The 22361-nt window shown below is 61.2% G+C and overlaps 1 protein-coding gene across 2 annotated transcripts in view; it reads right to left on the minus strand.

The window, feature by feature from the left end:
• The window catches only part of SEZ6L (seizure related 6 homolog like), a 35746-nt gene that overhangs the window by 5449 nt on the left and 7936 nt on the right, over window positions 1-22361 (minus strand). For both annotated transcript variants that reach the window (XM_082773890.1, XM_082773889.1), the window contains exons 2-9: window positions 8790-9470; window positions 8384-8517; window positions 4806-4998; window positions 4176-4361; window positions 3878-4043; window positions 2914-3080; window positions 2048-2242; window positions 1828-1966 (exon numbers count right to left, since the gene is read on the minus strand). In XM_082773890.1, coding sequence (XP_082630016.1) covers window positions 1828-1966; window positions 2048-2242; window positions 2914-3080; window positions 3878-4043; window positions 4176-4361; window positions 4806-4998; window positions 8384-8517; window positions 8790-9470 — 1861 coding nt within the window. The remainder of the gene's footprint in view (window positions 1-1827; window positions 1967-2047; window positions 2243-2913; window positions 3081-3877; window positions 4044-4175; window positions 4362-4805; window positions 4999-8383; window positions 8518-8789; window positions 9471-22361) is intronic.

Raw genomic sequence — 22361 nt, forward strand, 5'->3', positions numbered from 1 at the left:
GCCCCCAGAAGGGGCGTCCCGCGGCGCCCCCCGCCCGTGGCCCCGCCGCCAGCAGGGAGCGGTGCGGGGCCGCGGAGCGGCGGCTGCCGGCGGAGCGGCGGGGACGGCACGGGGGGAGCACAGAGAAAAAGGGCACGGAGAGGGGGCAGGGGGGGCAGAGAAGGACAGGGCAGGGCAGGCAGGGCAGGGAGGGAGGACAGGCAGGCAGCGAGCCCTGCTCCTGAGCCAGCAGCGCAGCGCCGGCCGCATCCCCCGGGCTTGCAGCAGGGATGGGGCTGTCCCCAGCTGCCCCCTCAAGCAGGAGGGGACAAACGGCACTGGCACTGGGGACAAAAGGCATTGGCAGGGACAGAAGGGCTCTCTCCTCTCTCCCCAGCAAAGGGCACGGGAGTCCCCAGCTCCTCGCTGCCCTGCCCCGTCCTGCCGGCCAGCAGGGCTCACCAGCAGCGGGGGCGCAGCCAGCACCCAGCTCACGGAGGGACAGGGGCTGGGACACCACGTCCTGCAGGGCACAGCACCCACAGCTCCAGCCCCACAGGAGACATCTCCAAAGAAACCTCCCCTGCTAAGCCCAGGCCCAACAAGTGCCCTCGTAGCGCCCTGGGGCCAGCCCCATGCAGGATGGTGCTGGGGGGCTGCAGCCAGGCCCCCAGCAGGATCCGGCCACCTGCACCTGCTCAGCACCCATGGGCTCGGATGTGTTCGGTCACCCCTGCCCTGTGCATCTGTCCGCCTAACTCGGCCTTGTTTGGAGCCGCCTGAGCTGATCCCCAAACGTTTTATTAAGAATGTTCTTGGAAGGCGCCCAGTTAATCCCCATGGCGAGCTGACATTTGTAGTAAATCTCTGCTTTCTGTCAAACATGATTTTCTCGGTGACATTTATGTTTGATGACTTCAAATCGCCTGGCCTCCCGTTCTGCTCAGCCCAAGTGCCCGCAAATCCGTAAGAGCTGCGCTGGGAGCTCCGAGTTGTGATTTTTACAGAAAGCCTTAAAACCTTTATGACTCTAAGCCCATACTTGAAAAAACACTCTCCCTCTTGAAAACCCCAAATAGCACTGAAGGAGATTCCCTTTGCATGGGCAGCATTATCCCACCAAAGGCTCCCCCCGGTGCCAAAGCCCATTGCCCCCCGAGCACCCAGAGGTGCGGTGGGGACGCGGTGCCTGCCCCAGCCTGGGCAGAGGCAGCCGGGGGCTGCCCCAACACGAGGAGCTCCTGAGCAGCACGGCTGGGCTGGCACTCGGAGGGGAACTGGTGCCTTCGGTGAAGCAGTGCAGGTCTCACAGGAGCAAGAAGGCAGCACAGGAGCTGGGCAGAGCCTCGCCTGCCTCCTCACCCCCCCGTTTGCCTCCCAGCACTGCCTGCATGGCATCAGCCCAGGCACCCAGCTGAGGTCTCCTCCTTGCGGATCTCCCCAGGCTTTCCCAGCCCCGGATGCACCAGCTCATGAGGAGGCTGTGCTGTGCTCTGAGCTGCTCACGGCTGCATCCATGGCACTGCTCTCTCCGGCTTTGCTTGGGAGAGGCCCAGGAGCCATCTCAGGAGCAATTCACTACTGGATGGGTGCTGCAAGGTGAAGGGTGCTGCAAGGCAATGGATGCTGCAAGGCGATGGAAGCTGCAAGAGCACTTTGAATTTCTGGAGCAGCACTTGGTGCTGTGCTGAGCCTCCCTCTGGGTGCTGAGCGCACTGCAGGGGATCAGAGAAGCACCGAGGGGGGAGAGCAGAAGCAGAGGGGGTCCCTGGGCAGGGGGATGCTGCAGCGGAGCAGGCTGGGCAGTGGCAGGGCAGGGCCATGCAGCCGTGCCCGGGAGCTACTCACAGCTGGATGTCCAGGAACAGCCGCTTCTCCTCGCCCACGTGCACCCTCCAGACGCAGTCCTCTCCCTCCGCGTAGGGCTCGGGCCAGTTGGGGGACAGGATCACCCCGGCCACGGCCGTCAGCTCCCCGCCGCACATGGCTGCAGGAGAGGCGGGCAGGGTCAGCCGGTGCCCGCGGTATCGGGGCAGGGCCCGGTGTCACCCCACAGCAGGTCACTCACCGCGGCACAGCGGCTCGGTGTCGTTCCAGTAGGGGTCCCGCATGTTGACGCACTCGATGACGGCGGGGCCCTGCTCCAGGGAGTGCCCGGGGTCGCACGTGAACTCCACGGTGGTGCCCAGGTTGTAGGTGGGGTCGGAGGTGGTGAAGTTCCCGTTCTGGATGTAGGGCTCGTAGCAGTGGCCCCGCTCGAAGGCTGTGAGAGGAGCCCCCGGTAGTGGTGCGGGCACGGAGCCGGCTGGGGACGGCGCTGCCCCCCGGCTCCTTGACCTCCCCCCTGCTCCCGGCTTTGGGGGTGCTGGCGCCCTCACTCCTTCCCAAAGGGCCATGGGGCTGGGTCCTGCCCCCCAAAGCCAAGAGGGGGCAGGCACGGGGGGGGCAGCATGGTTTGATGGCGTGCTGGAGGTTTTGGAAGTGTAAAGGGAAATCTGTTAACTTGGGGCACAGATTATTACACTTCAGAAGTGTAATACTTGCGGGATGGGTGCGGTGCCCATGGGAGGGCTGGCGACGTGCACAGGGCAGGGGTCGGGACAAACCCAGCCCTGTGTGGCACCGAGGGATGGGGCCAGACGGGGCCTTTGGCCACGGGGGCTGTGCACCTCCCGCAGCCTGACAGCACCTTCGGGTCGGGCTCGGAGGAGCCCTGTGCCAGGCACTGCGCTCACCAGCACAGCCCTCTGTTGGAACAAACGGGATTTCACTATTCCTGTTCCTTGCTAGGGAAAATATTCCCAAAACTGCCGCAGCCACAGGAGGTTCGGAGAGCCCCCCGTGCCCAGCACCACGGGGATGGGATCCGCTGGGACCCCTCCTGCAGCCCCCACCGCCCCCTGCCCTCGGGCCCGCCGTGACAGGGGGGGTCACCTTCGAAGCGGATGTTGAAGGCGGTGGCGGCGGCGGGCTCCTCGGCGAGGAAGTCGATGCGGATGGAGGAGCCGTCGCTGATCACGCCCTCGAAGGGCACGCTGTCGGCTCGCAGCGAGTCGTAGAGCACGGCGGAGCGGTTGGAGTCCCCGCTGTACACCACCATCCTGCGCCGGGACACAGCGTGTGAGGGGGGTCTGCCAGGTCCAGCGGGGACAGCACCGCTGCCCTGGCCAGCCCCGGACCTGGCTCCTGGCCCCTGGGAGCTGCTCCCAGGGAAGGGGGCACCGGGGGGACACGGTGCCTGCTGGGGACGGGGACACACGGGGCTGGGGGGGACCCAGCCTTTCCTCCTCGCACCAGCGCCTGCTCCCCAGCATGCCCAGCACACGGCATTTTAAAGAACTGATGCAAACAAACCTTCACCAACCAGAACAGTCTCTTTTACTGCACCATAAACAGGAGCTTTATCCTTTGGCTTTACTGCGTGCCATAAAGCTGCTTTACTGCCTGTTGCCAGACTGAATTCTAACGCTCTCTAAACACGCGCATCGGTGCCATAGGCGTGTGCTTTCTGCTACGGATGCTGACAGCCTGGGACCTGCAGCACCCTGCACGTGGTGAGGGCAGGGCACCTGCACGACCCCCCAGCACCAAGAGCACATCCCCAGGACAGCAAGCAGCCCCTTTTGCTCAGAGACCTTGCCTCCTGCGTGCTTGAATGCCTCCACCAGGACTCTCCTCTCCTGCACCGGGGCCTCCCTCTGCCCCTTCCTCACCGGCTTTCCTCCCAGCACTGCCCCTGGGGCAGCCCTGGCACCAGGAGGGCAGGAGGTGGTGCTGAGCCCAGCCGGGGCTTCCAAGCTTTGGTGATATTTGGGCAGCACCCAAAACCCACCCCGCTCCTCGCCCTGAGCAGAACAAAGCTCGGCACGGACCCCTCCGCGGGCTCCCAGCACCTCACCTGTCCTTCTCGGTCAGCAGCAGCTTCTCGAAGTGCAGGTGCAGCTTCTGGCCCGGGGGGGCCCCGATGGTCCACACGCAGTACATGCTGCTCGACTGGTTGCCCGTGTAGCTGGGCGAGAGGACGCGGCCGATGGTGGCGTTGTGCACGGTGCCACCGCAGGGCGCTGCCAACGCAGGGCACGGGAGAGGTGAGGGCAGGGGCACGGGGGCATGAGCTTATCTATGGGGGGGCTTCTGCTCCGCAGAGGGGAGAGATGGCGGGGAGCTGACACCCCCCCAGCCATCACGGCTCGCACCTGAGCAGATGGGTTCTGGGCTGCTCCAGTGAGGCCGAGAGGCGTTGATGCACGTGAGCACCCTGGGGCCCTGCAGCTCGTAGCCCAGGTGGCAGTGAAAGTGGGCGATCCCCCCCGAGTGCAGGTCCATGACGGTGACCTCCCCGAAGTCGGGTCTCCGCGGAAAGCTGCAGCTCAGCATGAACACTGGAACGACACCGCACGGCTCCGGGCTGGGCTGCTCCGAGGTGCCCCGTGGCCAGGGCTGGGCACCGGGGGCGTGCTGGATGCGCCCGCGGTGCCACGGGCAGCGCCCGCTGCGGGGCCGGCTGCACCCCGCCGCTGCTTCCCACCTGTTACTGCTTCTGGGCAGACCCAGTTTCTATTTTAGAATAAATTTGCCCGAACGCATGCATTTTTTATGGCTTCTCAAGGAAAAAATAGACGTTTAGTCAGAGTCTGTGCAGGAAGAGCAGCCGAATGGGGACAGCAAAGGGGTGAGGAGCACAACCGCCACGGCGCATGTCAGACCCTCTGCCCAGGGCACCACGGAGGCTGCTGCTCACTCCTACCCCATGCACCGGCCTCGGGGGGCACAGCCCGGCACATTCCCACCCCACAGGGCCGAGGGGCTGGCGGGGGGGCACCTACCCTGGTAGTGGAGCTGGAAGGTGCCCACCGCCTCGTCCTGGAAGGTGCGGAAGTAGACGGAGATGGTGTTGGTGGGGCTGCGGATCACCTGGCCCTCCACCAGCAGCGTCTGGTTGGCCAGCACCACCAGGCTGTCGTCGTCCACGCCGCGGATGGAGAGCACCTCTCCGTCCGACAGGTTCACGCTCTTCACCTGGGGGGAGCAGAGAGCGGTGAGGCTGCGGGGGTGAAGGTGGCCGGCCCGGGGGGCTGGGAGCACGGCCACGTCCCAGCCCCAGGCACACACAGCTCACACCAGGAACCCTCCCCGGGGTCCTGCACCTGCACCCGGAGCGGGCAGGGAGTCACAGCAAACACACCTAATGAGCAGTCCCAAAAGGCTTTAATTAGTATTTGGAAAAAGCTGAAGAAGTAACCCCACATTTGCATTTCACGTCCATTTAGCTTAATAAACGGGCTCATATTTCAGCAGAAAGACGCTCATCAGATCGCTTGTTTCCTTAAGTGTGCGAGGACCCGGGCTCTATATTTAGCGCACGCCGCAGCCTCAGCCGGTAATCGCCCCCCCCCGGCGCTGTTGTGCCGGGAAGGCTTTGTTGCTGCTGCCCCCAGCGTGCCCGTCTCCCCACCCCGCTGCACGCAGATGTGCAGCAGCACGGTGCCAGGGCGCTTCGGCGGCGCGTGGCAGGAGCTGCACGGAGCCGTCCCACGTGCAGCCCCCTCCGATCCGCGGGCAGAGCCAGGCTTCCTCGGCACCGAGCCTGCCTCCCTGCCCCTGAGCTCTGCACGGTGCCAGGAACAGCCCCGGCTTCACCCCGCTGCTTTTGCTGGAGTTGGTGCTGCAGGATGGGGCTGAGCAGGTGCAGAGCCAGCCGGGGCCGTGCTTTTAACCCAGGAGCTGCCTTTGCCCTGGTTTGCAGCAGGGAGCCTGTGGCCCAGCAGAGGAGGGCAGCCCCGGAGCCGCCAGCCGCGGAGTTCCTCGCCTCCAGGCTCTGTGCTGGGAGTGTGGCCGGCCTGGCACGCCATGCACACACCACACCTGGCTCAGATGTGCTCGCTAACGAGCGGGGGGAATTAACCGCCGCCGAGGGGGAGTGATGTGGAGTTCGGGATCCAAGAGCAGCTCCGTGGCTGCGCGCCGCGCTAATGACTTCCCTCCAGCTCTCGCTGGGGCAGTTTTGCTTCCTGAGCCGGGTCTGAATCACCGCGCAGCCATTTCCAGGGTTTCTAACACGTTTTGTTCTGAAATCAAAGATAAACCTGCTCCCCAGCTAGCTTCCTCCGGCGACGGCTGGCATCAGACAGGCTGCCTAGCACCGAGCCGCTCCGGCACATCGGGAAGCGGACGCTGAGGGGTGCCAGCAGAGCACAGCAGCTGAGGACAGCCGGGCAGCTCGGCTCTGCCACCGCCTCCTTCCCTCCCTAAAACTGTTCTGCCCTTGGGGAGGGGGCACATTGGGCTGATGGAGCCCAGAGGAGCAGAGGAAGGCGCAGTGTCCCCCTGGAACCACGGTGTCCCCAGCCCCTTTGTGGGCGCCACGGGGCGCAGGCACCGCTCAGCCAGGCCAGGGCGTGGGGACACCACGGAGAGGGAGGTGGCAGTGCCGGGTCACGGGCACCCCCGGGGGACCCCTTCCTTTCCGGAGCAGCCGGCAGCTCCAGACGAAGGCGGTGGCCGTGTGCCAGGGACCGTCAGCCGCTGCGAGAGGCTCCATCTGCACGGCTTCCTGCCAGGGGCTGCGGAGGACAAGTTCCTGCTCTGATCGGAGACGGAGCCCGTGTCAGCTCCTGAAAAGTCTGCCGGGAAGCCAGGAGGGATCCTTAGCTCAGACTGTCAGGCTTGCTCACCCACTAGAAAAGCTCTTTAGGGAAATGCTATTTCCTGCCAAGAAAATTCAAGATTTTAAAAATAAATAAATGCAATTTCACAAAATATTCTTGGAGCTGGCACCTCTGCCACTCCAGCTGCTGCAGGGCCCTGGCCTGGGCAGGGCTGGAGCTCACCGCAGGGTGCTGTGAGTGCTGCTGCAGTGCAGGGATGCTGGGGGTGCTGGGGGCACTGCCTGCAGCTCAGCACGGCCCTGGCAGCCCCAGCACCGCGCTGACACCCTGCGGGACACCCAGGCTTTGTGCCTGCTCGTCACCAAAGGCAGATCTCACCCGTACTCCAGAGGGATCAGGATTTGCCCCCAAGAAGCAGAGGGGCCTCGTGCACCGCTCCCAGCGCAGCCGAGGGGCAGCACCAGGGATGTGGGGGCTGTCTCTGCTGGTGCTGCCCCCCAGCCAGGAATGGGTACCATCACCCCAGGTACCAGGCAGGAAACTGAGGCAGGGCCGGGGGTGGTCCCCAGCCCCATCCCCTGCTGTTACCAGCACCGGCACGGCCCGAGCACGGCGTGAGCAGAGCTGCAGGCAGGCTGTGCCCAGGCAGCGCAGCCCCACTTTCATGATTTCATTTGTCTGGAAGCCTCAGAAGCAGCAGCAAAACCAAACGCGAGGCTTGGGGGGTGGGGAGGCTGATTTTATGCTCCATTAAGATCTCAGCTTACAACGGGAGCAAGGTCAGGAGCGGTGTCACCCGATGGGTTATGGACAGCAGCGCGTTTACAGCGGTGCAGGCTGTCCCTGGCACCCTGAGGACTGGGGGAGGCAGGGTTACGGCCACGGGGATGTGGCCGAGACATGCACGAGTGGCAGCGCGTGGCCCTGTGGCACTGCTGTCACTGCGCTGTGCCGCTGGCACCCGGGCGATGTCCCCATCGGGGCTTGACCCACGGCCACTGCTGAGCCACGAGGGCAGCCCCTTGCACATGCCAGCCGAGGGGATGGCACGGACCAGCTCGCTGGAGCCGCCACTCTTTTTAACGCCCGTGCTTGGCTACACAGATTAAAAGTTAATGCTTTTTAATTGGGTACAAATTGTGGCACGGGGAGAACACAGGCACAACAAAAGGCGGCCTAGCAGAGCACAGAGCCTGAACCGACGGCGTCTGAAACATGCTGAGGGTGTTTGGCGACCTCCCCTGCCCCTCCGGGCTGCTCCCCAGCACCCCCCAGCCTCCTCCAGGCTTTGGGGCATTTGCACAGTGCCTGCAAGGGGGAGCCTTGCTCACGGAGTGCCGCAGCCTGCCCTTGCGTGTTCTGCACTCCCCGTTTGCAGGGCGTGCAGTGCCTGCTCGCAGACGTGGCTTCACTGCCCGTGCCCGCAGCAGGGCAGGATTTTGTCCAAGCGATGCTGGCTGGGGAGGGGACGTGTCGGCCGCGCTGCTTCGCCCCTTCCCACGAGGGCTGAGCGGCGTTTTGCAGATCGCCTGGCAGCATCTCATTGCTAAATCACTTGTACGGCATTTTAGCGCCTCGCTCACAGCCGACGCTCAGGATGTACCAGTTCCCTCGAACAGTTTATTTATTACACAGCCCAAGAAAACTGTCTATTTTTTCTCCAGGATGGGCACTTTTAGCAAGCACGGGAGCCCAGGCGGCTGTGCCTGGTCCTGCCCACAGCCCGCTGAGCCCTTGCTGCCGTGGTGCAGGGGGGCCGAGCCGTGGTGACCCCAACCCCTCGACGCATTTCTCACCTGCAGCTCCACGCCGTAGCCCGTGTAGACGGTGACGTTGTAGGTGCACTCCAGGAAGCTGTGCAGGGGCAGCGGGGGGTAGTCGGTGGAGTCGATGTAGCCCTCGGGGTCGTAGAAGCTCACGCTGCAGCGGACTGGGGGGGGACGCACGTCAGACACTGCCCCGGGGCCCATGCCCAGCAGCGTGCACCCACCCCACCTCTTTTTCAGTGGAAAACCATGGCTAAGGAAAAAAAGTTTGTCACCAGAGGTGCTCAGGCACTTCTGCAGAGCAGCTTTTGGGGAAATCCATGCTGCCAAAGCGCAGAAGGTTCCAGGTGGCCCCAGGACCCCATGGGCAGAGCTGTCCCCCACCACTGCTGGATCCCCCCAGCCCCCTTGGCACAGCTTCCCCGTGCCAGCTTACCCGGGGTGGGCTCCGTGGTGATGACGGTGGTGGTGATGATGGTGGAGGTGGTGGTTTCCTGGCTCTCCTCCAGCGTGGAGCCGTTCCCCTCGCTCTCGGTGCTGTCCGTGTGGTTAACAGCAGCACCCGTGGGAGCCGCGGTCGGGGCCGTGCTGGCATCACCAGGGCCACCAGGGAAGGGATGAGCAGCTGCTGGCGGCAGGGTGGACGGGGAGATCTGCAGCACGGGGCGGCTCGTGGGGTCCCGGCCCCCCCAGGGCAGCTCGGGAGGGCTCAGCCCCGGTGTCCCCCCCCCAGCCGCTGCCTCTGCCGGCACGGGCGGCTCCTGGGAGGAGACGGGGAGCCTGGAGCCCGGCACGCTCACAGCCTTGGGGGTCCCCGGCAGGGTGGGCTTGGGCTTGGGGTGCTTCCTGGCTGTGTTGGCTTGCTTTGGAGCCGGCTTTTTCTTGACAGTTTGTTTTGCATCAGCCCCGGGGGCGGCAGCGGGTGCTGGAGGGACTTGGCTCCGCGTGGGCAGCGTGGGTCCCCGTGCCGCCGGCTCCGCGCCGTCCTCGGCCGGGGGCAGCAGGTTGAGGGCTGCGCCCTGCCCCGGCCCCCCGCTGCCCCCCGCCTCCTCCGCCGGCTGCTCCGTGCCCGGGGGCTCAGGGCTCGCGGGGAGCTGCGCTGCCTCCGGCCTGCCGTCTGCAACAGAGGGGGAAAAAGTGGGAATTCGGCAGTGCTGGGCATGAAATCGCAGCTGTGCCCGCGGCACAAAATCAGCCCCCCAGAGAGCGGCGGCTGATTGAATGCCCGCTGCTCTCCCAAACGTGCTTATTACCGGGAAGCAATAATGAACCTGTGCTGATTCCCTGAAAGTTGGCTTTCTGCTGGGGCTCGGTGGCCTTATCGTGCCGTTTCAGAGCTGCAGTTTGGTCTCTTTATCTAGAGGTCAGCTGTTCAGAGAGGTTTGCTCGCTCACGCTGAGTTTGTTGCTCTGCCTCGCCTCTCTGAAAAGCCTTTATTTCTACAATTGCCATCAGCAAATGCGGTTATTTCAGAGCCTGATTAGCCCGTGGCTCTTCCCTGTTGTCTTCCCCCGCCGCTGCCTGGTGGGGAGCAGACACGGTTACCTTCCCCCAGCCCCCCTCACCAAGGCACCGTCCAGACCTGTGAGGCTGCTCCTTGGGCATGGGGGCAAAGCCGCGTGCGGGAGACAAGGGCAGGCAGAGCCACGCACCACCACCCAGCCGGGGAGCTGACTGCCTGAAAAGTGGGATTCTGTAGGTTTATGCACCACTGGTGGGTCTGGCTGGGCTGCAGCCCGTGGTGTGAAATAAGCTCTAAGCACACCGCAGCCCTGCGAAGTGCTGCAGGAAGCGAGCAGGAGCCGAGCGGCGACATCCCCCATGGAAACAGCAGTTGCCAGGGGAGGCGCGCAACGCGGGCAGGCAGTGGGGACGATGTGCGCGGGGACAGGGGGGCAGCGAGGCTCCGGGGCCAAAAGGGGCAGCGAGTGCAAACCCAGGGAGGTCAAACCCCAGCAGCGGGGCCGCCTGGGGATGTGCAGCCTGGGGTGTAAGTGGGGGTGAAGGTTCTGCCCCCACAGCCCCACGCCCTGCCCTGGCTGTCCTCCAGGAAGGCACGGTGATGATCCTCTGGCTCACCCCAGGCATTTAATTGCAGCTGCTATTACAGAGTCTTCAAACAAAAGCGCAGCACTTGTTTAAATTTAGCCTGATTTTCTGCATTTCAGGTTCTAGCAATTAGGGTAGGATTGGCATGAAAAGGAAGAAAGGAGCTTTTTGATGTGAGACCTGGAACGCGGGGACACTTCAGGGCTATTACTGTGGGTGGGTGCAGTGTCCTCGGAGTTCAAGCACCGTTACCATCACCTGCTGACTGTAATGCCTCTGAACATTTGTTTTGGACGTGTTAGCATTAGTGCTGCTGGAGCTGTGCAGCACCAGCACCAGGACAGAGCAGGACAGCGCGGTCCTGCCGGCTGGTGGCAGTGCTGGCAGCGTGGAGCACCACGGGGCACCGTCAGCATCTCATGGCAGCCGGTGCCATGGGCACCAGGGCAGCATCAGCAGAGCGCGGGGAAGCCGGTGGGTGCCGATGAGCCTCAGCCCGGCTCTGGGCAGGGCTTGCCCACAGCGCTGCCCAGCCTGCAGGAGCCTGAGCTGCTCCTGCCTGTGCCACGACGCCTGGAGCACAAGCACCGCCAGCCTTGCTCCTCCCTGCCCGCCCCTAGGATTTCGCCCGGAGGACGCCTGATGGGGAGGAAAGTTGCAGGGACCTTAACCCCGCCGCGGCGGTGACGCTGCAGAGCGTGCGGCGGAGCTGCTTGTTATGCTGTTCATGATCCTCCGGCTGCTCTGCAGCTCCCCCAGCCTGTTTGTTGCAGCCATCTGTTGCCTCTCATTATATATTTAAGTGCTGATCCTGGAAACACTCGGGCACCCGCTCTGCTTTCCGCAGAGGTGCGCGCTCACGCAGAGGTGACTTGCATGTGGAAAGCTCAGTCCCTGCTTTACGGGGACTTGCTGCATCGGGGCCTTCGCAGGGCTCGGGCTCACACACTGCAAGGTGTCAGCACCCACCTGGATGGACCAGGGACACCAGGCGTTGTCACCTGCACACAGAACAAGGAGAAAAGGGTCCAGCAGCGGCAATGGGATGGCGGGGTCTGGACCCGAACATCCCAGAGGTCGCTGCCACCTCCCTTTGCCACCAAGAAATCAGCCGCACCACAGCCGGCCCCAGCCACCGAGAGCTTTCTCCCCGCTCCTGTTACGCTTTCCACAACTTAAAATATTAATTCCTTAATTAGCAGTGGTTCAGCAAATTCATTAGCCAATTCCCTTAGCACATTAGGAGACATTTCACACACGGCGTCTGCAGCCTCTGACTTGTGTCAGCTCCGAATCTCGCCCCATCTCCCTGGGGGCTGGGTGCCACGGTCCCCACGCACGGTGCTGGGCCCCGCGCCCCCCTCTCACTGCTCCGTGCTCCCCTCCTCATCCCGCTATGGGCTGATCCTGGTGTCAGGGCGAGATGGGCACCCTGAGGCTGCTCTGCCCTGCCTGCTTTGCCAGGATCTCCTCTGCCTTCAGCTTCCCCCCCTGGCCCATGGATGGGACCCGCTGCTGGTTCCTGCCCTGGCCATGGCTGTGCCCGGCGGCTCGTGCTCGGCAGCGGGTTCTCCTTTACGGGACGGGGCTGTCAGACAAGGAAGAAGCCACTGGCCCCAGGGCGCAGATCGAGGGGGCCGCTGGCAGGGGGACACGGTGGGACAGTCGGGGCGCCCTTGCAGTCGCGGCGCTAGCAGAAGCAGCAGGAAGCGTCCCCAGGTTATTCGCCGTGTGCTCTCCGATTCTTAATGGATGTCGCTGCTAAGCCGTATTTTATGCTTTCAGAAAGTTGACTAATTTCTTATTAGATCCTTTGCCAGGATGCATTTAAACAGTTCTGTCCTTAACAAAGCATGAAATAAAACACTCTGTGTAGCGGCGCTGTAATGAGGTACTTAACAGGCTTTAGTTTGTAAAGGGCAAATGCGTATTTCAGGGAGGCGAATGCCGGCCGGGATGAAGCAGGGGATGAAGATGTGGGGGGGCTCTGGCATCCCCGATGAATTAGGGCATCCTCCTCACTGCAAGAAAGAGAAGTAACTAATGATGCCAACTCCTGAGCCATCTCCTCCAAGCCAGCGCCGTGATCCGGCACGTCCCCAGGGTGCAGGGTCCAGCTGGGCACGGGGCACAGGTTGGCCTGGGCACCCCCACACCTCTTTCCCACCGGCATCTCCGGGCTTGCTGCCTGCTGGAGCCCCCCTGGGGGTAAGAAGCACAGCTCTGAGCCCTGCCAGCCCCACCAGCTCTGTCTGGGGTGTTGTGGGCTCAATGTCTGCCCGCTGCTGCAGCACATCTCTGCCCTTGGAGGGCCCTGAGACAGCTTCCACCTCAACTCTGCATTACAGACTGCCTTTCAGGTGATGTGTTTAAGCAAACATTTACAGGGAAAAAATATTAAGCTTGCAACTTATGCAAGAAATCTGCTCTTCCCCGTGTGCTTTCAGTCTCTGCGGCCACCACCAGCACCGGCTGAGGCTGCCTGAAGTCCCCTGGGTGCTGCAGGGTGCCTGTGCCCCTTGCCAGCTGGGAGGCCGGGCTGCGGAGGGGGGGAGCAGCAGGAACCTGCCCGGCTGGCGAAATCCCTTCAGCTCTGCACAATCGATCCGGAGATACTGAGCTGGTGGAAGAGACATGATCGTGTTTGACCTTGATCTAATCTGCTAAACCAGCTCTGCAGAAAGCAGAGCTATCGCAGCCTACAAGGGTTTAGGTTGTCGCCATATCAGTAACGCCTCGGAGGGGGCTGGAGGCTGGGAGGGATGCTCGGAGCCCGGCGGTGTTTGCAGGCAGCCCTGGCAGCCTCCCTGCCCCGGGCACCCTGCTCGCAGGGCACCAGCCGCCTGCCCAGCCTGGGTGGTTTTGTCTCGTGCTTTTGAAGATGTTTCTTTTCCTGCTGCTCAGCAATAAACCTGCTTTCTGTGCACACGCAGCGACAGATTTTAGGTCGTGGCCTGGAATTTGCTTTGATGGCCCAAATGTGCGAACTGAGCGAAGTGTCACGCGTTAAGCAGAGCGGTGAATGAGGCTGTGAGTCCCGGCGACTGAAAAAAAAGCTAATTAAATGCCAGCCAAAGCTCTCCCCTCTGCCACGATTTCATTTACTACCAGCTCTTGCTCTCCATAAAAGTGAAGCAGCCCTTCCAGGGCTCCCTCAGCAAGAGCAGCCTGCGTGCTGTCCACAAACCCAGGACACATCGATGTGTCCCAGCCGGGGTGGCAGGTCCGTGTCCCATGGCCAGCGATGGCACGCGCCTGTGCGCTGCTGGAGCCACGGAGAGCGGGGAAATCTGATTGCTGCCAGGATCTCAGCTGGAGGGGCTTAGAGGAATTAGGGAACTGCAAATGCTTGATAAAAGGATGCTGAAATAATCATAAGGCACTCATTTTGCTGCTGTGCTCCTGAAAGAGCTAAACCGTGAGTAGCTGTATCGCCGGTTCCCATTACTAATACTGATGCTATCGCTGCCTGGCTGCGTGCGCCCCTTCCCAGCCTGCCGGAGGACTGCGGCTTGATTGCTTGAGTTCAGGAGCTGCCGTCCTCAAGGTTTTAGTGAGCTGATTATACCAGAAGCCCTGAGAAGCTTACACGGATGCTATTAACAATGCTGCTCAGACCCCACGCTCTGCGCGCCGGGCTGAGGCGGATTGATGGGGCGCGCAGTCTGCAGGCAGCGCGTCTGCACCGGGCGTCCTGCATGAGCCCAGCCCCAAGTGCCAGGAGCAGTCCTGCAACCCAGTGCATCCCAGTGCACCCCAGTACACTCCAGCACTCCCCAGTGCACCCCAGCACACCCCAGTACACCCCAGTCTCTGTGTGCCCCAGCCCCTGCAGCGCTCCCTGGGAAGCAGCTGAACCCCCCTGGGGGGAGGACTGCCAGGCCCTGTGGCTGGGGACAGAGGGGATCGTGGCTGCAGCTCCCGAGGGGAAAAGCCAGCCCTTGCCCAGCAGCAGCCCCTTCCCAGCTTTCTGTCTTTTTCCTGACGGGTTCCTTGGCTTCACCCAATAAGAACCACGCTCTGAGCACCGCCAGCACCGTTCTCACATGGACAAATCTCCTGCACATGCAGTGCTTCAGACACACTGCTGATTAAATCCCAAACTTCCTTCTTCCACAGCTTCATGTAGGGCTGATCCATGTCTCACATGGAAGCGGGACATAAAGAAGACTCCCCTGATGCAACCCATTGCCCGTGTTGCTGGAGGGCAGCACGTGTGGGAAGGAGCACGTTGCGATCCCGGGGGCTGCCACCCCGTGCCCACCTCCAGCGAGCACCGCGGAGATTTCACCGTCACAGAGAAGAGAAAAAGACAGCTTGAGTGTGAAGCAGGGATCTGAAAAAAAGCAGGTTGGGTCCATCAAAACACGCCGGTGAGATGGCTTGGAAACGTTTTGGTTTGGTTTCAAGTCTTAAAACATTTTTGCCTTAAATCTTGAAGAGCAGAAAAAGCTGAATCAAAACAGTCTTTCATTTTCAAAATGTCAAAACTGAGCGATGCCGCCTGGATATCCAACAGGAAATGTGGAACCTGCTCTCCCGCAGTTACTATTTCAGCAAATTAAGTTTTCCAGTGGAAAAAGAAGTTTCCTTAGCATCCTGACAGTTCAACTTATAAGCAAATAAAATAGTAGCAATCTAATCATCAGTGAGTCATACATGTGGGAGCAGATAACTCAGCCAGAGGAGTATCTGCCCCTCGCATCGCGTGGTGCTGCTCCAGCGTCATGCGCAAAGGCTACTTTGTGCGGCAGCGAGCCGGCGAGGAGGGACGGGAAGGCTTCGAGATGGGCTTGATCCAAATGTCCGTATCACAATCAGAGAAAATAGAAAATAATTCTGCTACGGCTTGAGCTACCGCCAAGAAATGAGCTGCGGCACAGCCGGGGCCTGGAGCGAGCCGCGGGGTGCCGGGAGTCAGGATCCGCTGCGGTTATGGGGGGTCAGGACAACAAAACCCCGACCTGCAGCCCCCCGGGCAGGTGCTGAGGCTGCTGCAGCATCTCTGCTGCCCCACGGGTGCTGCCCCACAGCTCGGGGCTGTGCCGGCCCTGCTGGCTGCCAGACAGGGCTGTGGTTCCCTGGGGATCACCACACGACACCGGCGCTTGGGTGGCCCCGAGGGCTTCAGGGCGGCTTTAAGTCGATGGCGAATTAGCCATGCGCTGGGGCTTATTTATGCTCGTAGCACTGTGGTCTGAATATTTCATTTTAAAATTTACATCTGTGTCACTAGCAACGCTCAAATAAGGTTGCCATGGAAACCCCTCATTACAGGCAGAGGATGCTGGCGGCGCGGGGCGGTGGCAGAGCGCCGCGGCCGGGGAGGGCAGGAGGACACGGCCCTCGCTGCCCGGCACCACAGCAGCTCCGTGCTGTCCGTCTGTCCTGCAGGTGAAAGCAGCACGTGGGGAGAGCAGGGCTCGGCGGGGTGCTGGGGTCCTCCCTGTCCACAGAGGCGCTGAGCTTGCACCAGGTCCCAACAGACACCACATCCCCGGGACACCACATCCCCACTGCGGGGAGCGAGCGGGCGAGGTGCTGGAGAGCTGCTGCTGGGGATGAGGGGGCTGGAGGGGCTCCGGCATTGCTCAGGTGTTCCCAGCAGGGATCAGGAGCAGCTGAAGGATGCTGCAGCCGTGAGCAGGTTGGCAGCTGCAAGAAATCCCCTTCTGAGAGCACTTGGCCTCAGCTCCGGGCTGAGAGGGGCCAAAAAGCCCCAAGGCCAGGCTGAGGGCGAGCAGGGATTGTGGCAGGGGTTGTCCGGGGGGTGGACATGGGACATTTTGGCAATGAAATGCTTGTCCAAAAACCCACTTTAACAGAGGATCTGTACTGCTTGTGCCTGCCTTGCTTTAGCACAACAAATACACAAATTAAACTTGCAAACCTCTCCCCCCATGCTCCGGAGAAGCTTGTAACTGCTCTAACGATCCGCGGCCGCCTGACAGATGCCTGGAAATTATACACTTCTCCGAGCTATGAGGAAAATGGATTTTCCTCCCCAGTGCTGCTTCATGGAGCCGGAATCGATACGACTTTGACTCGCAGGCATTTGTTTTGGCCACGCCAGCTCCCGTGGCTCCGGGAGCACTTTGTGATGCAGTGGCTGCTGCCTGTGGTCCCCATGTCCCCGTGGACCGGGCACGGGCACCCCTCTCCCTTGGTGGCAGGGTGGTGGCATGGAGAATTTCCCCTTCCTAGGGCCGGGCTTCACCCGGTGCAAGCAGAAGGCTCCCCGCGGGGTCACCCTGCCCACCAAACCTCCACGCTCAGAGGCGTGCCCCAGGCTGGCCCCTTCCAGCCCCACCACCATGGGACGGGACCTGCCCAGCCCCACACAGCCCCCCCGTGTCACTGCCCCCCGAGCCCCCAGGTTGCTCACACAGGGCAGGGGGCAAGGGCAGCACAGCAGTGCCGGGGTGCTGGATCCTCAGCACCAGCCCGCAGGGAGGCAATGGAGCATTCTGGCAGCTTTTCAGGCTACAAATTGAACCGGGGGAAGAGAAGCTCCTTCTTTCTCAACTAATCATCCAGCCTAGTCATCTATATCAGGGTATAAAATTAAATGGGTTCCTAAAGAGAGAGTATATTTAGACACAAAAAGCCCATTCTAGTCAGCTATCTGAGACTAAAATAATTAATCTTCCATCACTATTAAGATGCGCTGTAGCAGATCTTGGGAAGTGAGCGCTGCGATTAACCCTTGGGGAGCAGGTCAGCCCTGCTCCACCACAGCTCGGCCTGCCCTGGCCACACTCAGCTTCACCCCGGCACAGGGCACACCGGTCCTCTGCCCCTGCAGCCCCTGCCGCAGAGCCGTGCTGCTCCTGGGACCCTCCTGAGCTGCCCCACACCGGGAAGGGTGCGTACAGCACAGCCAGCAGGGCTTTGCCCCAAAAGCTCTGATGTCCCCAAGGTGCTGGGAGCAGGGTGCCAGACAGGGGCTGTCCGTGTGTCCCTCGGCATCCCCCTGTTCAGAGCACCCACGGTGCTGGGCTGGGAGCTGGTGGCCTCCTTCTCCTGTCCCCTGCTCCCCCCACCTTCGCTCGTGTCCCCTGCGGCCCCATCCTGGCCCTGGCACGCGTGGCAGCGGGCACAGCAGCGCTGCACCAACAACTATCTGCTGGGTTAGCTGAACCCGCCTGTGTCCGGGCACTGCCGGGAAACAATTACAAACACACAGCCTCAAAACATCTGGGACACAAAGTTTAGGCTTAATTATAACAGATCAGTATTTCTCTGCGCAGTTATAAATCATTCATGCTCTCCCTCCCAGGCGGTCACAGCCGTGGATTATCCGACTACTCAAAATCTCCTGATTTTGTTCTACCTGTCTGGGGCGCGTTCGCAGCTTGGTTTGATTTGATTTCCACTCCAGAAAAGAAAATAAGAAAAGACAACGCAGCGTCACAGACCCAGGTGAGCAGAACCGCCCCACGCTCCTCGCTGCGACATCGCAGCCTCGCGGAGGGCTCCTGCCGGAGCTGACGGCACGGCTCCGTGCGCGGGGTACAGCCGAGCTGTCTGTGCCAGAGCTGCTTGGCAAGACTTGTATTTCTTTCACAGCATGTAACAGGAATCCAAATGTGGATCCCGTCCAAGCTGCCGGGAGCAGAACAGACAGGCGGCAGCCTCGGGGGGCTCAGGTGGCTCAGGGGGCTGCTGGTTGCGCTGGGTGCCTGCCCGTGGGGCGCTCGGGGCACCCCGAGGCAGCTCTGCTGGGCAGGGCGGGCAGGGCTGGCCAGGGGAAGGCTGCAGGAGGGTGGCCCCGGGGTGCGGGGGCTTCTTCCACCCCCTGGCTGTGCCCACCTGCATGCCCCTGCCTCCCCAGGGACAAAGCTGGGCTCAGCTCCGGCACATTTCTGGGTGCCGCGGTGGCTCTGTGCCGCTGCAGCGGGGTGCTTGCCCCCTCCTCCCCCTTACCTGCCCCTGGGGGCACAAACTTTCCCCAATAAATGCCGTTGTTTGCATTCCCTCCCCTGGCAGAGGCTGTGCAGAACCTCCCCGCCTGCTGGCTGTCCCTGCCTGCTGCCCTTGAAAAGACCCCTGGTGCACTCCTCCGAAATTACGCGGCTCTGGCGCCTAATGATTCCTGACAGATTGCGAACAGTCCCGCTGCTCGCAATCAGGAAGGCAGGAACAGTGTTGGGTTACTGATGGCTGTGGTTATCGCACTTATTGGGCTGCATCGATTACGGGGCTGCTGGAGCTCCGGAGGCTGCCAGCACCGGGGCAGAGCCCAGCACCCCCAGCCCCGTGCCGGTGCCAGGCCTGGCACAGCAGAGGCATCACCGGCACGAGGCGCAGGGACAGGGCACGTGCTGCTCCCAAACGCTGTTTGTCAGCTTGAAACCTCACGGGGGGACGTGATGCGCTTTGTCAGAGTCACCTCCGTCCCTACTTGGCATTTTCCCTCAGAGGAAAGCAACAAATGCATTCAGCTGCCTGTTCCTCGCCGTGTCACAGCAGGTTGGGTCTGGCCGCACCCGTCTTTAGAAAAGGTTTGGCTAAAGAAATGTAAACTTCAATCTTTTTATTTTTCTTTTTTTTTTTTTTTTTCTTTCTTTTTTTTTTTTTTCCCTGTACAAATGGGTTCCTCCTGCTGGAGGCAGAGCAGCAGCTCTGGGCTGGCAGTGGGGGGCTTCACCCTGCCCTGTCCCTCACGGGGACGGGGCCCCCAGCCCACCCATGGCCACCACGCCGGGCAGGCAGGCAGCTGCTGCTCCTCCCCACCTTCCTTCACTTCAGTGGCAGTGCTTTTTATAAAATTAATTGTCGGCTGTATCAGTCATCGGTGAGCTGTGTTTTAAGTATGGCCTGGCAGAACTAATTCCATTTCTGCGCTGTGTCTTGCTGGATGATGATAACCTATGTACAGCTTCTCCCACAGAGCCCAACGACGAGCCGTTGCACTTTATTTTAATTAATACGGATAGCAAAGATATTTCCATTAGCCGTCACAGTGTCAGCCAAGAAGCAGGGTCCTCCTGCATGGTGGCAGAGTGGCGGTACCCTCCCTGCCGGAGGCACGGCACAGCCCCACGGCACGGCCCCATGCCCTGCCCGGCAGAGGCATCGGCACAGCACCGGGGTGCAGCAGGACGAGGGCAGCAGCACATCCCTGCTGAGCGAGGAAAGGAGCAGCAGCAGCCCCGGGCACTGCGCCCTGCCCTGCAGAATTCAGCCTGTGCCTGGGGCCAAGCAGCCGGGTGGCACTTGGGAGGCCAGACCAGGGGTGGCCACCCGCTGGGTCCCCCACTTCCCAGGGATGGCTCCGTGTCCCGCCAGCCTGGCTCTTTGGGGAGGGGGCTGCTGCAAGCTCCGCACCCATAGACACCCAGGGAGTTTCCTACCAGCCTGCTATCGGTGACATTACCCGTCAGACCTTGGTAAAAATTAATCTAGCCATGCTGCTCGATAGGAACAGCCCCCGGGGCTGTGGGGCTCCCTCCGTGCCCACCAGGTGAGTTCTGTGGGGCCGGCTTTGGGGCCAGGCAGCGAGTGTGCTCTGAAACAAAGCACTTCTCGGAGGCCCTCCTCCCTCCGATACACGAGGACATGCAATTATAAGGCATGAGAGTAATTTCTGAGATTTGGAACAATTAAACCGGCTCCCTGGTATTTCTGACGAAAGCAGTCCCTTATTCCCCAAGGAAGTAAAAGCCTTCCTTGACCTCTGCTCTATTATTCCATTTGATTGATCTTAATTATAACAGAAAGGATAATGATAGCCTTTGTGGGGGTGCAAGTACATCGGGAACAAAGATGACAAGCTCTTTGTTGAGAGCGCGAGCGCACCAGGGCATAGATGGCAGGCACGGCCGCTCGGAGCAGCCCCTGCACCCTGCTGATGAGCCCCCCCTGCTAACGAGCCCCCCCTGCTAACGAGCCTCCTGGAGCTCAGCAGCTCCACGTGCCCCAGGAGCCAGCACACACGACCAGTGCCTGGCCCTCAGCTGGTGGTGGGGGTCCCACCCAGGCGAGCAGTCCAGGGGTGAGGGGTGGCACGGGAACGCATCTCCCTCCTTCCCCCCAGCAGCTCCATACACAGCAGATCAGGAAACAAAATATGTAACCAATTGCTTGTTTTGTTCATTAAGCATAGCTGGATTGATTTAAGTGCAGCAGCCCTTATATGCTGGCCCCACAAGCCCTGCCTCATGCAAGCAGTGCCTGGGGTGTCAGGGGTGCAGCAGGAGCAGGGCTGGCCCCTGGGTCAGGGGGGCTCCTTGGGGGCAGCTTTCCAGCTTGCAGCTTTTCTGCTCCCATCAAAATGAGGATTTGGCAGGTGCCTGACGCTGCAGTTGCTTTACTGCTCCTGCTCTGGGGGAGAACATCACCAAACAAGCCCAGCCGCAAGCGCTTTGATACCTGGATCAACGCGCAACTTCGTCAGATGCTCCTCATGTATTCCTGCACGACACCTACGTCGTGTCGCTGGTGCTGGTGCGTGTTTCCCGGCTATATCGTTATTTTTGCCACACCCTGCTGACTGGGAAATGCAGTGAGAAAATACCTGACTCTGCTCTTCCCAGCAGGTAACAAATCAGCAAATTATAAAAAAGCAGCGTGTGGTCCAGCCTGAGTGCGTTTCTTTCCTACTACTGCTATTGTTTATGCTCCTATGGGGTAACAGTTGTTTTTAATGTACTTTTGATGCCAGCATAGTATGATTAAGATTGATTTCACAGATAGATGTATCTGTTCTTAAGGATTGTCTCTCTGATGTGTGATTGGGAATGCTCAAGGAATGACCAGCAGCTGCTGAAGTGGATCTGTGCCGTCTCCACGTGGGGACAGCCCTCAGGTGCTGCTCTCCTCGCTGGCAGCACCGTGTTTAACCCAGGCAGCTGATACCAGGACCCGGACCCCACCGTCTGCCCCTCGCAGGGCGCTCAGCATCTCCCCAGCCCTCGCCCCCTGGGGGTGGCCGCATCCTGCACCCACAGCTGCGGGGGTGCTGTAGCCCAGGCAGTGATCCTGGAGGGGCAGCGGTGCTGGGCGCAGCAGGACGGGGCTGGTGCTGGCTGTGCACGTGGCAGCCAGCAGCTGACTTCGTGGGAGCAGCCACCGGAGCAGGAGGAGCGGCAGTAGGTTCAACACAGACTCATAACTTGTGCTTTCCGCTGGCAAATGCTCTGGACTGCAGCTGGGAACGGTGCCAGGGGGGCTCAGGAAGGAGTCTTTCAGAGCTGAATGTCTTTTTCAGAGCAGACTCTAACTCTGGGCTCATAATCCTGAATTCAAGCAGACTGTTGCCTTTGCTATTCTTTCAGGCTCTTTGTTTTGATCAAAGAGGCAATGCTGTATAATTTAAGAAAGACTTTGCTTGCGAGGCCGGTTTGATGCATGTGGAGCAGCAATGTGGAAAAATACAGCCCTTGCCCATGGAAGCCAGCTTGGATAATTTGAGTCACTTGAGGAGATGTTATTTGCCGTGACTCAATTCGATTTGTGCGGCTGGGTGACACCGTACCCACACGGTCATGAATTGCAGCCCCCCTGCTCTGCACCCCGGTGCCGGAGCCAGGGCAGCTCCCACGGCACAGCCCCAGTGCCTGGGGAGGGCTGGGGGTACAGGGGGCACGGAAACCTCTGCCTCTGGGGCAGGAACAAGCAGCAGGAGGCTGGAAGCAGCCAGCACGTGGCGATGCCCAGCAGAGCTGCTCTGGTGGCACCAGGCAGGTCCCCACCAGGAGATGTGGTGGCCTCTGCCCGTGATGCCAGGGAGCAGCTGCAGTGTGACGGGGGGGCTGCAGCCTGCCTCGTGCTGCAGACACTCTAGAAAAGCCCCGGCTAGAGGGATGGGAACGCTTCTGAATGTAGATGCTGCAGAAGACATTTTGCACTGGAAAAAACTGAAAGGATGCGCCTCTGGGGGAGCCGGCTAATCCTGCCATGTGTCACTGTCAGGGGAACATTAGGCTGTAGCTGTAAGGGCTCCTGTTTTGTTGCA

The sequence above is a fragment of the Aythya marila genome (genome assembly GCF_965140915.1).
Source record: "Aythya marila genome assembly, chromosome: 17".
Lineage (NCBI taxonomy): Eukaryota > Metazoa > Chordata > Aves > Anseriformes > Anatidae > Aythya > Aythya marila.